This window comes from Salmo salar, chromosome 23 (genome assembly GCF_965601325.2).
Source record: "Salmo salar chromosome 23, fSalSal1, whole genome shotgun sequence".
Taxonomy (NCBI): domain Eukaryota; kingdom Metazoa; phylum Chordata; class Actinopteri; order Salmoniformes; family Salmonidae; genus Salmo; species Salmo salar.
In genome coordinates, this window is record NC_138313.1 from 48,489,189 (window position 1) to 48,506,505 (window position 17,317).

The 17,317-nt window shown below is 45.1% G+C and overlaps 1 protein-coding gene across 1 annotated transcript; it reads right to left on the bottom strand.

Annotated features, from left to right (window-relative positions):
- Window positions 1–739: 739 nt before the first annotated feature.
- On the bottom strand, window positions 740–15,297 carry LOC106591184 (tripartite motif-containing protein 16). Its single transcript, XM_045711720.2, has 6 exons — window positions 14,649–15,297; window positions 11,793–11,888; window positions 6,957–7,190; window positions 3,159–3,318; window positions 2,974–3,033; window positions 740–2,737 (listed from the first exon to the last, which is right to left on the bottom strand). The coding sequence occupies exons 1-6, from the start codon at window positions 15,243–15,245 to the stop codon at window positions 2,226–2,228; spliced, it is 1,659 nt and encodes a 552-aa protein (XP_045567676.2). The 5' UTR covers window positions 15,246–15,297; the 3' UTR covers window positions 740–2,225.
- Between the last annotated feature and the right edge of the window lie 2,020 nt (window positions 15,298–17,317).

Sequence of the window (17,317 nt, forward strand, 5' to 3'; positions counted from 1 at the left end):
AAACCCAGCCAGTTGTTTTCTCAACAATTCAATCTCTCTCTGGAGGCTCAAGCTCTCTGAACTCAAGCTTTCTCTCGCTCTTTCTTTCCGTATGCATTGATCTCTCTTTTGGTTTTAGGGCCTACATGTCACTTTGTCCCCACCTGAGTATTGTTGTTGTGCCTGAATGTTTGTTTGTTTGTGGGAAAAGGGGATAATAGACAAGTCGCCCATGGTCCTACATTACCCGGGAAAACTAAATAAATACACTAGTTAGAACTGGACCACCCACTGTATGTTTTTGGTTAGCTAGCTGTTTTTACAGCAGGCTAGACTAGCTTTGGGGTTGGTTTGGATACTGCAGGGCCAAAGGGATTCGTAACAGGAACCATTTGCAACAGAGACACTAACTCCTGTATGAAAATCTTTCTCTCCCTAATCTGTCTGATATATCTGCCCATTTCCCCTCCTATCCTCCCTTTTCATTCTATGCTATCAGCCACACCACTAGCTCACCTCCACACAATCCATTTACAAGTTAAAGACACACCTTGGAATAAATAACAAAGGAAAACTATTACTAGATGAAGTTTAGTGTTGTATTTTTTATTTCCCATCACCATAAATCATATTTAATCACTGAACAGTAGCAGACCTAACATCATCTGTTCCTGACTCTGGATAGTGGATTAAAAAGACCATCAATCTCCAATGATATTAAAGTATTATTCTGAACATTACTGATATACTGAGTGGCAAGTCAAGATATCTGCTGGTTTTATTGTTTGGTCAATACCACCACCTGCTGGACAGGTTTAATGTTGCTGGACTGAGCAGTATGGGAGGATGAAAGATGACACATTTAGGGCCGGTTTCCTGGACATCTACATTGAACATGCTTTTTAGTCCAGGACTAGGATTAATCTGTGTCTGGGAAACCAGACCATATACTTTAGTAGAAAGTAAGTGATTCCAGCTTGTAGTGGGCTGACTAGTCCTGAATTGTCCTTTTGTTCCTGGACCATTTTCCATGCAGCTCCAGGTGACAGAGAACACATCAATTAGGGCCGAGCCTACAAGCTGATCAATGATACTGAGGAGAATTACATAGAGACAGAGAACCAACTGAGAAAACATATCAATGGTTCTGAATGACAACCAATATACATCAACACCATACATCATGATTCATGGACATGTACAAGATTAAAACATTGTATCATATATGAACACCTTAAAATTCAAATCAGTCAGAAAAATCAAAGTGAAAATATATATGTACAATTCGAAATGAAAGTATTGAATTTTAATTCAGAACATCTGAAGATCAAATCAGTTATAGACTACACCAGCATGACTAGTATCTATGTGGACCCTACTACAGTTTAACCAGCTCAGCTATAGACTACACCAGCATGACTAGTATCTATGTGGACCCTACTACAGTTTAACCAGCTCAGCTATAGACTACACCAGCATGACTAGTATCTATGTGGACCCTACTACAGTTTAACCAGCTCAGCTATAGAATACACCAGCATGACTAGTATCTATGTGGACCCTACTACAGTTTAACCAGCTCAGCTATAGACTACACCAGCATGACTAGTATCTATGTGGACCCTACTACAGTTTAACCAGCTCAGCTATAGACTACACCAGCATGACTAGTATCTATGTGGACCCTACTACAGTTTAACCAGCTCAGCTATAGAATACACCAGCATGACTAGTATCTATGTGGACCCTACTACAGTTTAACCAGCTCAGCTATAGACTACACCAGCATGACTAGTATCTATGTGGACCCTACTACAGTTTAACCATCTCAGTTATAGACTACACCAGCATGACTAGTATCTATGTGGACCCTACTACAGTTTAACCAGCTCAGCTATAGACTACACCAGCATGACTAGTATCTATGTGGACCCTACTACAGTTTAACCAGCTCAGCTATAGACTACACCAGCATGACTAGTATCTATGTGGACCCTACTACAGTTTAACCAGCTTAGCTATAGACTACACCAGCATGACTAGTATCTATGTGGACCCTACTACAGTTTAACCAGCTCAGCTATAGACTACACCAGCATGACTAGTATCTATGTGGAACCTACTACAGTTTAACCAGCTCAGCTATAGACTACACCAGCATGACTAGTATCTATGTGGACACTACTACAGTTTAACCAGCTCAGCTATAGACTACACCAGCATGACTAGTATCTATGTGGACCCTACTACAGTTTAACCAGCTCAGCAGTACCATCGACATAAAACCCAGGATAGAGGGGCTGAGTGAATGTGGTCTGGACTCTGTGGAGGAGGGTCATTGTGTCAGAGACACTGTAGAAGGACAGAGTACCTGCCTTGTGATCCAGGTACACTCCTACTCTGGAGGACTGAGGGCCTGATACTTTAGTCCCAACATTATTGTGTCTGAACCAATAACCACCTCTATCGTAATATAAACTCCAGGACTTGTTATTGTCTCCAAATCCACCATCTGACCCTGTTCTGCTGATGTCTTTATATGAGAATGCTGTATCAACCCACTCCCCACTCCACTCCACCTCCCAGTAACAGCGTCCAGACAGACCCTCTCTACACAGAACCTGGTAATGGTTAGTGAATCTGTCTGGATGGTCAGGATATGGTTGGTCTTGGTCTGTACAGGTCACCTTTCTGTTCCCTTCAGACAGAGAGAGGTGTGTGTGTGCTGTGTTTGGGTCCAGTGTGAGCTGACAGGAATCTGGGAGCAGAGCAGAGCAGAGACCAATGAGGGGAGTCAGAACAATAAGTTAAGTCAGATACTGTATCTACCCTGTCTTTGATTAGAGCACAGCAGAGATCAAATCAGAGAAATATGAGGAGTCAGATAGATACCCAGTCTTTGATTAGATCTACTATTGCTATATATTTCTAGAGGGATTGTTAGGAGTGTCAGTAAAAATAGACTGTTAGTTACTTCACAATAAAGAGACTCACATTGTAACAACCGTTCTCTGGTCTTGGGCTCTGGAGGCAGTACAACCTCCACTAAATTCACTACAGACACACAAACACATTGACAGAGAGAGGGAATGTTATCATCATACCATATTCCACATGTATATGACTAGTAGGGAACTTTCAATGGTCTAAAGTTGATGTTCTTATTGTTTTCAACACACCTGTAGTGGAGATCTTGGTCCATTCTCCTTTAAGGAAGTCTTCTAGTTTCTCTCTCAGTTCAGACACAGTCTTACTCACATCTCCAAAGTACTGAAGAGGACGGACAACGATGCTGGGTAAGTCTGAAGATACACTGATACTGGAGAGAGACTGATAACTCTGGAGAGAGAGAGACAGAGAGAGAGAGAGAGAGCGAGAGAGAGAGAGAGAGAGAGAGAGAGAGAGAGACAGAGAGAGAGAGAGAGAGAGAGAGGGACGGACAGAGAGAGAGAGAGGGGGACCGAGAGAGAGACAGAGAGGGACACAGAGGGACAAAGAGAGAGAGATGGGGACAGAGAGAGGGACAGAGAGGGAGAGAGGGACAGAGAGGGAGAGACACAGAGAGAGAGAGAGGGAAACAGAGAGAGGGGGGACACAGAGACAGAGGGGGACACGGAGACAGAGGGGGACACAGAGACAGAGGGGGACACAGAGACAGAGGGACACACAGAGACAGAGGGACACACAGAGACAGAGGGACACAGAGAGAGAGAGGGACACAGAGACAGAGGGGGACACAGAGACAGAGGGGGACACAGAGACAGAGGGGGACACAGAGAGAGAGGGGGACACAGAGAGAGAGGGGGACACAGAGAGAGAGGGGGACACAGAGAGAGAGGGGGACACAGAGAGAGAGGGGGACACGGAGAGAGAGGGGGACACAGAGACAGAGGGGGACACAGAGACAGAGGGGGACACAGAGACAGAGGGGGACACAGAGACAGAGGGGGACACAGAGACAGAGGGGGACACAGAGACAGAGGGGGACACAGAGACAGAGGGGGACACAGAGACAGAGGGGGACACAGAGACAGAGGGGGACACAGAGACAGAGGGACACAGAGAGAGAGAGGGACACAGAGAGAGAGAGGGACACAGAAAGAGAGGGGGACACAGAAAGAGAGGGGGACACAGAGAGAGAGGGGGACACGGAGAGAGAGGGGGACACGGAGAGAGAGAGGGACACAGAAAGAGAGGGACACAGAGAGAGAGAGGGACACAGAGAGAGAGAGGGACACAGAAAGAGAGGGACACAGACGGACACAGAGAGAGAGGGACACAGACGGACAAAGAGAGAGAGGGACACAGACGGACAAAGAGAGAGAGGGACAAAGAGGGACAAAGAGAGAGAGGGACACAGAGAGAGACAGAGAGGGACACAGAGAGAGAGGGGGACAGAGAGGGACACAGAGAGAGAGGGGGACACAGAGAGAGAGAGAGGGGGACAGAGAGGGACACAGAGAGAGAGGGGGACACAGAGAGAGAGGGACAAAGAGAGAGAGGGACAAAGAGAGACAATGAGAGAGGGACAAAGAGAGAGAGGGACAAAGAGGGACAATGAGAGAGGGACAAAGAGAGAGAGGGACAAAGAGAGAGGGACAGAGAGGGAGAGGGACAGAGAGGGACAAAGAGGGAGGGACAAAGAGGGACAAAGAGGGAGAGGGACAGAGAGGGAGAGATGGGGACAGAGAGAGAGAGAGAGATGGGGACAGAGAGAGGGAGAGAGATGGGGACAGAGAGAGGGAGAGAGAGGGGGACACAGAGAGAGAGGGGGGCACAGAGAGAGAGGGGGACACAGAGAGACAGGGGGACACAGAGACAGGTACACAGAGAGAGAGGGACAGAGAGAGGGACAAAGACGGACAAACAAAGAGAGGGACAAAGATGGACAAAGAGAGAGAGGGACAAAGAGGGACAAAGAGAGAGAGGGACAAAGAGGGACAAAGAGAGAGAGGGACAAAGAGAGATAGGGACAAAAAAGGACAAAGAGAGAGAGAGGGACAGACAGAGAGGGACAGAGATATAGAGGGACAGAGAGAGAGAGGGGGACAGAGAGAGAGGGGGGGACACAGAGAGAGGGGGGGACACAGAGAGAGGGGGGGACACAGAGAGAGGGGGGGACACAGAGAGAGGGGGGGACACAGAGAGAGGGGGGACACAGAGAGAGGGGGGACACAGAGAGAGGGGGGGACACAGAGAGAGGGGGGACACAGAGAGAGGGGGGACACAGAGACAGAGGGGGACACAGAGACAGAGGGGGACACAGAGACAGAGGGGGACACAGAGACAGAGGGACACAGAGAGAGAGAGGGACACAGAGAGAGAGAGGGACACAGAAAGAGAGGGACACAAAGAGACACAGAGAGAGAGGGACACAGACGGACAAAGAGAGAGAGGGACACAGAGAGAGAGAGAGAGGGACAGAGATATAGAGGGACAGAGACAGAGGGACAAAGAGAGAGAGGGACAGAGAGAGAGAGGGGGACAAAAAGGGACAAAGAGAGAGAGGGACAGAGAGAGAGAGGGGGACAGAGAGAGAGAGGGGGACAGAGAGAGAGGGGGGGACACAGAGAGAGGGGGGGACACAGAGAGAGGGGGGGACACAGAGAGAGGGGGGGACACAGAGAGAGGGGGGGACACAGAGAGAGGGGGGGACACAGAGAGAGGGGGGACACAGAGAGAGGGGGGACACAGAGAGAGAGAGAGAGAGGGACAGAGAGAGAGGGGGACAGAGAGAGAGGGACAGAGAGAGAGAGGGACAAAGAGAGAGGGGGACAAAGAGAGAGGGGGACAGAGAGAGAGGGACAGAGAGAGAGAGGGACAAAGAGCGACAAAGAGAGAGACGGACAAAGAGGGACAGAGACAGAGAGGGAGAGGGATGGGGACAGAGATAGGGAGAGAGAGAGAGGGGGGCACAGAGAGAGAGGGGGACACAGAGAGACAGGGGGACACAGAGACAAGGACACAAAGAGAGGTGACAGAGACAGGTACACAGAGAGAGAGGGACAGAGAGAGGGACAAAGACGGACAAACAAAGAGAGGGACAAAGATGGACAAAGAGAGAGAGGGACAAAGAGGGACAAAGAGAGACAAAGAATGAGAGGGACAAAGAGGGACAAAGAGAGAGGGACAAAGAGGGACAAAGAGAGGGAGGGACAATGAGGGACAAAGAGAGAGAGGGACAGAGAGGGAGAGGGGGACAGAGAGAGGGGGGGGACACAGAGAGAGGGGGGGACACAGAGAGAGGGGGGGACACAGAGAGAGGGGGGGACACAGAGAGAGGGGGGGACACAGAGAGAGGGGGGGACACAGAGAGAGGGGGACACAGAGAGAGGGGGGACACAGAGAGAGGGGGGACACAGAGAGAGGGGGGACACAGAGAGAGGGACACAGAGAGAGGGACAAAGAGGGACAGAGAGAGAGCGAGGGGGACACAGAGAGAGAGAGGGGGACACAGAGAGAGAGAGGGGGACACAGAGAGAGAGAGGGGGACAGAGAGAGAGGGGGACAGAGAGAGAGGGACAGAGAGAGAGACGGACAAAGAGGGACAAAGACAGAGCGAGGGACACAGACAGAGCGAGGGACACAGACAGAGCGAGGGACACAGACAGAGAGAGGGACACAGACAGAGAGAGGGACACAGACAGAGAGAGGGACACAGACAGAGAGAGGGACACAGACAGAGAGAGGGACACAGACAGAGAGAGGGACACAGACAGAGAGAGGGACACAGACAGAGAGAGGGACACAGACAGAGAGAGGGACACAGACAGAGAGAGGGACAGAGAGAGAGAGGGACAGAGAGAGAGAGGGACAGAGAGAGAGAGGGACAGAGGGACAAAGAGGGACAGAAAGAGAGAGGGACAGGGAGAGAGAGAGAGAGGGACAGAGAGACAGACAGGACAACATAATGATTGAGATGAATAGTTTCACATTAAGTTAATTTCATATCACATGTAACAAGACAGTTTAGTTACCTGGAGGAAATGGATGTGATCCTCTGTGTGTGAGAGCTGCTCCAGCTCAGTGCTTCTCTTCCTCAGCTCAGCTATCTCCTGCTTCAGTTGCTCCAGGAGTCCTTCAGCTTGACTCACTTGAGCCTTCTCTTGGGCTCTGATCAGCTCCTTCACCTCAGAGCTCCTTCTCTCAATGGAGCGGATCAGCTCAGTAAAGATCTGATCACTGTCCTCCACTGCTGCCTGTGCAGAGCGCTGTTAAGAGAGAGACGAGAGAGAGAGAGAGAGAGACAGAGACAGAGAGAGAGAAACAGAGAGACAGAGACAGTAGGTAGTTACCATTTTAGAAAATCATGGGACATTGTCTTTGGTTGCATGCTATTTTATGTCAATCATATTGCTGCTTGTAGCCTATTACTGATGCTACGTGGTCTTATGCTGCCATCTATTGGAAATATTTACCAATTAAAAGTTATTAATTCACGTAAAGACATTGGTGAGGCAGCTGAGAAATAAAGTGTATTTAATTAGAGAGATCAGTCTCAAACCTGCCCCACCTGTCCCACGCCAATTGCTGGACTTTCACATAGAGGTTACTATGTCACCCAGTTCAAACCACATTTAACATATAAAACAAATGAGTCTTGTTTATCAAGTGTTCTGCCTTGCAATAATAAATATAATAAAATAACTAATAAAAAGCAAATGCTTACATAGGTTTTATTTAAAAAATAACAAATGTTATTTAGTACTAAAATTGTATTTACTAACATAATATTATTACTAAAATAGTTGTAGGCTACCCTACCCTAGAATTAGGGTTCAGGCTAAAATAGGTTATACGTAGGGTTCGAGTTTCTGTACAGCACTTTGTGACATCTGCTGATGTAAAAAGGGCTTCATAAATACATTTGATTGATTGTTAGGTTCAGGGTATTTAAAGAGAAAAACTGTATGGGTTTATATCTCTCTTGCTCCTCCCTGTGGTCTTCTGTGGGTACTACATACCTCATTCACCACACTTGATAGGCTCATAATCTGAGGTAGCAACTGAGTCAGAGCTACAAATCAATGAGCTCCACCTATCCATTTGGTTTACAACTCAGTGAACCTGCGCAGCATTCTCTCTATTTGATGCCTACGAACCAACAGATTTCAACGATTATCATATTACCCAGCAGCCATTTAGAAACAACAAATCTGTTTAAATCGGACACATCTTGAAAAAGAGGACAGGGACATACGTTTTGTTTAGGTTTTAAACCTTTTTCTGAAATAAAATATGTTTAAACATGTTTAACGTTTGATGTCTTTGCACCAACCATCTGTTCTACTCACTAACACTGTAGGTCACTACAACATGTAACCAGGTGAACAGTGAGCTTCCTCACCAAGTAGCTGTAACCTAGTTAACAATAAGTTACCTGAGGTAAACCTACAAGGTTAACGTGGGCTGGAAGAGAATTACTTCAAAACCACAGCAAACAGCTGGGACATATGCTAATATTATATCACTGGGCTCCTTGGCGGATAGTTTCATCAGAAAATATTTGTAAAAAATGTCCACACTATCTGTGCTAACAAACCCTGTGTACCACCCCTCCCCTGTTTAACCTTGAATTTAGTTCAGAAAACCACTTGGAAATGGACCAAAACGAACCAACTCTTTACGGATCTGTTCGTCCGTAATAAACGGAGGCAGATTAGACACCACTACTCTTGTTGAAATCAGCACCAACACCCCCTCACATAAATCATACTGGTAACTAGCCGGGCAACAAGACTCACCTTTTACATTACCACAACCACCGCCTTGTTCATTCTGGATACAGAGTGTATATGTTCCTCTCCCACCTGTTCACCGACCATGATCAATAATTCCTCCACACCATTCTCCAGAACGCACCTGAAGAGACAGCGTTTCTTCTCCACTCGGTTGAGGACATCACACCTCCCAAACAAACTACCCTACTCCCCCCTCAACTCTAACCGATAAACAGTGGAAACTAATAAATAAACCCTTAACAACTACAAAATACATTTGGAAAATACGCAAAAAGAATAGTAGCCCTCCTCAGGAACCACAACACCTTCTTCTTCTATGATATAATGGCGGTCCGCAAATCAACGTTAAAGGTGCATGGCGCCACCTACTGTGCTGGAGTGTGTTCAATCACGGTTTACACCATTTCTAAATCCTCCTACCTAACTCAGTACTTCTGAGAAAATAAAAAAGAGCCCTACTAACTTCTAATAGACCCTCCCCCATCCCCCAAATCCCTTCCAAACCCCCCAACCCCATCCAACCTCAATGACCCTACACTTCAATCTTTCCCTCTCTTCAACATCCTTACAACAATATAACAACACATGTTCCACCGTTTCATTGACAATACCCTCCAGACACAAACCATTCACATGCTGCCAACCAGATGTAAGGACCAGGTCAATGTACAATGTCCTAAACACAATCGAGTAAACACCACTTCTTCCTTCCTAATCTGACCTTTGAACCTTGGTCCACCGACCTTTAGAGGACATATAAATGCCGTCCCTTGTGCTCAGAGTCCCATCTCTTCTGCCACACATCTATCAAAATGTCTCTGATTTTACATTTGTCCTCACCTCTACCCAGTGGAACATGAATATATATTATATCTGGTTTTAAAGCTCTTTTAGATAACTGGTCTACAATTTCATTCCCTTCCACACCTGAATGTGCTGGGACCCAGCAGAATCTCACTACTACACCCATTCTCTCATTTCTCCATAATAACATTGATACCTACAACTGTCCAACCAAAACCACTGCCTTGTCTACTAGTATATTCCCAACAGTCATCTAGAACAGTAGCAGTGGGATGCTCAACCTCACAGCCTTGCAACCCAATAAGATAATGACAATTTATTACGCCGTATACCCAAAGGCATCTCACCTGCCTCCACTAGTAAGACACATACAGATGTTGATTTAAATGCACCAATACATATCCTTAAAGCTATATACTGGATTCTGTCCAGCTTAAGTCTTTGCTGCTGTTCCATAAACTATACACCTGTAATAAATTGTCGTATTGATCAGAGCTCTATAAATATCCATCAACGATTGTCTGTCAGCATCCCATTCACAGCCAGAGACCCACACAACCAACTACCACGAAAGTGATGGAATGAGAGAGAGACATTATTACAACACTGTACATAGACATAATATAACGTTTGTTCTTCTTTGGAGTTTAACGACGGTTGGCATCCAATATGTTGTATTACCACCCCCAACTGGACAATAATATAAATCTATTTTACTTTGTGATATAAATAATAAAACACCCTTCCAACTAATCCTATACTCATTAAAAACCCACTACCCCATTCCACTACTTTGACCCTATCTGCTCCTGCACCATGCCAACGACCTGGGAGGACGGGACACCACCACTCAACACACCCTGGAACTCTTCTGAAGTCAAATATCGTATGACCAAATACTTCTCTGCAGCTGCCACCACAACATCTATTGTCTTTGATTTACATTCCATTTCTGTGGTACAGTTGATAACCATTGCTTTGAACTCTAAGAAGCCAACCTTACTGAAGCATATTTCATTCGTTGGCCTATCCCTCTGTGCTGGCACAGATCTACTACTCACAGGGATCCTCTCAGGATCCCTCAGCCTTGACCCATCCTCCTCTACTTTCTTCACTGCCTCAGCATACGACACCTTCTGCACTACTCTGACTCTAGCCACCTTAACCTGCCTCTCTCTCACCAGACACCTCTTATCCCCAGCAACATGGACACCCCTACAGTTGACACAACTTTATCCACTGAAACTACATAATCCTCTATCCCATGACCTCCTGCACACTTCCCACATCTTGTAATATCCCTCCTCCAAACTGCTGCAACATGACCATAAACGTTGCACCTGAAACAGCTCAGTGGATTCAACACAAAGACTCTAACAGGATAACTGATATATCCCAACATGACTTTGTTGGGTAAAGACTCAAACGCTGACAGTGACTCCTCTGTTTCACCACGCTCACCACCTGGTCTGCTTCACACCAAACGGCGGGCATCACAAACACCAAGAGCCTTCAACTTCAATTGCTCCACCTCCACACTAACGCTACCCCAGAAATCACTCCTTTCAATGGTGCCCTGTTCCTAAGAGCAAAACAAGAATCAGATCTTGACCCAAGTTGCGTGACACGGAGCGCCCACTCTCTCTGGTCAGAAGAACCACAAACAAATATCACAAGTCCACTACAGGTTACCTTCACTGATTCAACTGCACCCAACTCCTTTCCCACCCACCCTGAAACCACAAATAATCTCTGTTTTCCAATTGAATTATAACATTTGAAATGTCTATTCCTTTGAAACTTTTGTGAGTGTAATGTTTACTGTTAATTTCTGATTGTTTAATTCACTTTTGTTTATTATCTATTTCACTTTCTTTGGCAATGTAAACATATGTTTCCCATGCCAATAAAGCCCTTTGAATTGAATTGAATTGAGAGAGAGAGCTCCATGTTAATGTATAGGGGACATGAGTCAGTCATGGTTACTCATGGTTATGTGATGAGGTATCCCCGCCTGCGACTTCTAAATCAGCATCGGCCCAATAGGGAATGTTCTCTTGATGTAGTGGTCAAGATGTTGGTTTATCCCACGGTAGACCTGGGTTCATATCCCGTTGGTTACATTAAGCAGTCAATTCTCTGAAAGGGGTCCAGACAGCCTGTTCTCAACAGTGGGGTCAGTGGGATTGGAGAGGAGCCTGTCTCTCCCTCTCTCTGACTGGAGGACAGAAGTGAAATGATGTGTCTCCTCTGGTCAACAATACTCACCTTGAGAGACTCCACAGCCTGTTGGAGCTTCTTCAGCTCCTTCTCTCTCTCCTGGAATCTCTGCTGGACCTTCTGCTGACTCATCCCCAGCTGCCTCTGTGGAGAATCACTCTTCAATGAGCTATCAAGCTTTATTTGTCCAGTAGATCAATAGTATAGTAATGTGACATAGGGCCCATAGAATATAAGGATACAAATATTGAGGAAGTGTCTGTGTGAAAATATATTATTATGTTGTCATGTGAATGATTATAGTTTTAACAGAACACAAATCAGGGCGCTGATTGGGTGTTTGATAACAAATGATAATGGTGTTTGAAAATGAATTATAATGAAGTTTGATAACAAATGATAATGAAGCTTGATAACAAATGATAAGCGTGTTTGACTTGTTGGATTCCAGCTAGAAATATACTTATTCATGTTACCGTACTATAACGTATTGATGACTTTACATGTATAAGGAATGTATATGTTGGGGTCAATGAACGGTGGATAGGAACTTGGTGTATGGAAAGTTACTGAGAGATACAAGGGGAAGTGCTGAAATATTCTGTTCAAACATGTTATTGTTGAATATAAATGTTCCTAAAGAGGGAGACAAAGGGCAACTAGTTTCAGTTTCTGATAAGGCAGGCCAGCTGCAGAACTAGAGAGGAGCCAGGAATTCAACAGTCTAGTTAGTCTCTGATAAGGCAGGCCAGCTGCAGAACTAGAGAGGAGCCAAGAATTCAACAGTCTAGTTAGTCTCTGATAAGGTAGGCCAGCTGCAGAACTAGGGAGGAGCCAGGAATTCAACAGTCTAGTTAGTCTCTGATAAGGCAGGCCAGCTGCAGAACTAGGGAGGAGCCAGGAATTCAACAGTCTAGTTAGTCTCTGATAAGGCAGGCCAGCTGCAGAACTAGGGAGGAGCCAGGATATCAACAGTCTAGTTAGTCTCTGATAAGGCAGGCCAGCTGTAGAACTTGGGAGGAGACAGGAATTCGTCTCAAGTTCAAGTCAATAGATGAAGTGAGAAGAAACCTCTGGGAGGGGGGCCAGAGAGGCCCACCCCAACGACCCTCCTACTACAGTCTTATCTCACACACACTTCCACACCCACCAAGGTTTTAGCATCAGGCAGGGCCATGACTACACCAGTGAGAGGAACCAGTTCAGTTCCTGTCTAGCAACACAGATGTATTGGCCGTCTAGATGTGTAAGGAGTTGATCTCGTCTTGTATGAGGTTATAAATATATGTTTTTGTCTTTGCAGCTGTATGACCCAGTGGGTGAATAAACTTGGTTTGTGTAACGGTTGTCGTCGGGAATAGAGGACCAAAACGCAGCAGGAATGTGGATGCTCATCTTGTTATTTATTTTAACTAAAGCGAACACCAAAATAACAAAAACGAAGAACTCACGAACAACAAAACAGTCTTGTCAGGATCACACACGCAAAACAAGAAACAATCTCCCACAAACACTACACCAAACAATTACCCATATATAGGACTCTCAATGAGAGGCAACGAGAAACACCTGCCTCCAATTGAGAGTCCAGCACCCAAACCTAAACATAGAAAACCTAAACTAGACAGAATGCAGAAATACAACCTAGAACATACTAACCTAGAACATACACCCAAAACCCAGGAACACATAAATCAAACACCCCTCTACAACACACACAAAACCCCCACCATACAAAACAAACATCCCTCTGCCACGTCCTGACCAAAATACTAAACAACTACTCCCTCTGCTGGTCAGGACGTGACAGTTTGAGTCTTTAAAAAAATGGTGATAAATATATTTTTTTGATATTTAACTAGGCAAGTCAGTTAAGAACAAATTCTTATTTTATTTTTTACCCCCTTTTTCTTCCCAATTTTATAGTATCCAATTAGTAGTAGTTACAGTCTTGTCGCTGCAACTCCCGTACGGACTCAGGAGAGGCGAAGGTCAAGAGCCATGCGTCCTCTGAAACACAACCAAGTCACACTGCTTCTTGACACAACGCACATCCAACCCGGAAGCCAGCTTCACCAATGTGGAAGCCAGGAATCACCGTGCAACATGGTCAGCATGTACTGCACCCAGCGCGCCACAGGAGTAGCTAGTGCACAGTGAGACAAGGATATCCCTGCCGGCCAAACTTTCCCTAACCCGAACGACGCTTGGGCAAATTGTGGGATTAGCTAATTTAGCCAGCTAAACTAAAGACCCTCAAGCCAACAACAGGTGCCTTTGTTCATGTCACGGATCGTTGGAAAGCTCTCTATCAACCAAATATGTGGATAAACGTTGGTCATTTGATTCGATGTAATGTTTACATGGGTAACGTTATATAGTAGTCGTTGGCTGAATATCAACGACATTTAATTTCACCTGTAAGGTAAACTAACAGTCAACTAGGGGTCTGTTCCTCGAAACATCACAGGAGTCGGAGGTTCACAACTTTTATGGGGGGGGCGATGACATGGTTAACTTGGCTATCTGAAGAAAAAAAAACATTATGGCGATGAACTAGCTTCACAGATGCAACAGAGCCTGGGTTCAAACCCAGAGTCTCTGGTGGCACAGCTAGCACTGCATTAGACCCCCTGTGCCACCAGGGAAGCAAGTCAGTTAAGAACAAATTCTTATTTTCAATGAAAGTCTTGGTCAGGGGCAGAACGACAGATTTGTACCTTGTCAGATCTTGCAACCTTTCGGTTACTAGTCCAACGCTGCCGCCCTGGAGTTTGTGATCATATTTGTTCTGCCCTGGATCGATTTCACTTGAATGATCTCATATTCAAACAGCCTTAGTTCCTACTGCTTCTTTAATTCTTTGTTTATCAGACAGTCACCAACACGTTGTTCTGGTCTTACCTGTTTATCATTCCTCTCTGCTGCAGCTGACACTGTATCATGGCCTTTATGTTCATCCATCACACACAGCAGACAGATACACTGCTGATCGGTACGACAGTAAACATCCAGCAGTTTGTCATGATGAGAGCAGATCTTCTCTTGTAGTTGTGCGGTGGCTTTGACCAGCTTGTGCTTCTTCAATGCAGGAAATTCATAGTGAGGTTGGAGGTGAGTCTCACAGTAAGAGGCCAGACACACCAAACAGGACATGAGGGCTTTCTGCTTTCTGGTCCCAGTGCAGAAATCACACACCACATCTCCAGGTCCAGCATAGCACAGAGCAGGAGGGGGAGCAGCCTGGAGTCTTGTCTTCTTCAGGTCCTCCACCATATCAGCCAACATGTTATTTTTCCTCAGATTAGGCCTTGGAATGAAGGTCTCTCTGCACTGAGGACAGCTATAGACCCCTTTCAGAACATCCTGATCCCAGCAGCGCTCAATACAGATTCTACAGTAATTGTGTCCACAGGCAGTAGTGACTGGCTCTTTCAGTAGATCCAGACAGACAGAACAACAGAACAAGCCCTGGTCCAGCAGAACTCCCTTCTGAGCCATTTTGATGGTTGTTCACTCTCACAAAGACAGACGACACAGAGACTCAGATACGTTTTGTTTCCACAGAAGGTATTTTTTGGGAGGTATGGACTTTCTGGTTCTGCCAGATAGGTGAGTTTAGAGGGAGGGAAGGAGGGAGGGGTTAGAGGAAGAGAGAGAGAGAACTGCATGCAACGTCGAGAAGGAGACAAATATTTTAGTTCCTAGGTTAGGACCCTTAATATTAAATAGAGTGGTTAGAATATATAAAGGGTAACAGTTTCTATGAAGTACATATTCTAACTATTTTAATGACCTTTAAAATGCCTTATAATACACTTATGTGTTATAACACTGATTTTAAGTGTCTATAATAATTCTTAAGTGGTTGTAATGAGGAGGGGACTTGATATTGATCCAATGTTCTGTAGTTGAAATTAATACTGTATGTATTGACTGATCATTGAGAATGGGGTAATACTTTACATTACAGTGTGTTTAGGGTTAGAGGTACTACATTCAGCAGTAACCCTAACCCTAGACATATCTAAGACTAAAAAGAGAAGACGTTTTACAATCAGAGTTCTTTGTATCTCTTCTTAGTCATACAGATCCCCCCCACATCTTATAGGTGGACGGGGTTATGAACATATCCAATACATTATTTCTGAAACCAGATGAAATGAAACTGTCTTTCAGCAGGAAAAGCTTCTCTAATAATCCTAACCATGGCTGGGTGTCTTCAGATGCTGAGAGGTATAGAGACACACTGTCAAGGTGGCAGGTAGCCTTGTGGTTTAGAGACTGAGAAGTGTAGAGACACACTGTCAAGGTGACAACTATCCTAGTGGTTTAGAGACTGAGAGGTATAGAGACACACTGTCAAGGTGGCAGGTAGCCAAGTGGTTTATAGCGTAGGGACAGTAACTGAAAGGTCGCTGGTTTGAATCTCTGAGCTGTCTATGTACCCTTGAGCAAGGCACTTAACCATAATGCTCCTCTAAGTTGCTCTGGATAAGAGCTTCTGCTAAAGGACTAAAACATCTGGCTGGGCTTTCATGTCAAAACTGTTATTCTATTCTAGTCATTATATTGTATTATATGATAATATTATCAGGTATGAAGGTAAGACCCAGATGCAGACAACGTCGAATTAACAATGTTTTAACCTGTTATGGCTAGGTGGCAGTATTTTCACGGCCGGATAAAAAACGTACCCGATTTAATCTGGTTATTACTCCTGAGCCTATGGGAGCATCAGAAAGTGTCACGTTACCGAAGAGATCCTTTGTTGTGGAAAGAGATGGCAAAGAAGGCCAAGAAATGGTCAGACAGGGCACTTCCTGTATGGAATCTTCTCAGGTTTTGGCCTGCCATATGAGTTCTGTTATACTCACAGACACCATTCAAAAAGTTTTAGAAACTTTTGAGTGTTTTCTATCCAAATCTACTAATTATATGCATATTCTTGTTTCTGGGCAGGAGTAGTAACCAGATTAAATCGGGCACGTTTTTTATCCGGTCGTGAAAATACTGCCCCCTATACCACAACAGGTTAAGTTATTACATTATAATGAGTTATTACACTAATTTTTGTTTATTACATTATAATTTGCAGTATGCCTGTCGGGCCCTTCACTCCAGCTGCCACTGACAAGGGGCCAATGTGTCACCAGAGGAAGGACTGATAAAAAACGAATGACTGTTTCATGTTGAAAGTCCAAGTCAGCATCATGCATTTGCTGCTCAAGTTATTCCATATACTTTGACTAGTCTAGTCATTCCATAAATGTTTTTGTGTATTGTACCTTGACTAATCAAATTCTTCCATGTATTAAAACAACAGTTTGGTGTGTTATTAATTGATCAATCAAGTCATTCTGTACATTTCACCTTTTTTTATTTACAGTTTTAACCTGACATCATTCCATAAAAAACGTTCTCTGTCAGATCCATCATCCCTTCTGTTTAGCCAGATAATACTTCCTGCTGACCAGCCAATCACATCAAAGTGCTGTTTGCTGCCTGGTGTGCTCTCTGGGGAGGCCATCCCTATGATCAAAAGACGTTGAAAATACATATATACAACAACA

Coding starts and splice junctions, on each gene's coding strand:
- LOC106591184 (XM_045711720.2), bottom strand. CDS start 15,245: ATGGCTCAGAAGGGAGTTCTGCTGGACCAGGGCTTGTTCTGTTGTTCT. Junction 11,889..14,648: donor CAGAGAGGAATGATAAACAG/GTAAGACCAGAA, acceptor GATTCTCCACAG/AGGCAGCTGGGGATGAGTCA. Junction 3,319..6,956: donor ATCACATCCATTTCCTCCAG/GTAACTAAACTG, acceptor CTCTCTCTCCAG/AGTTATCAGTCTCTCTCCAG.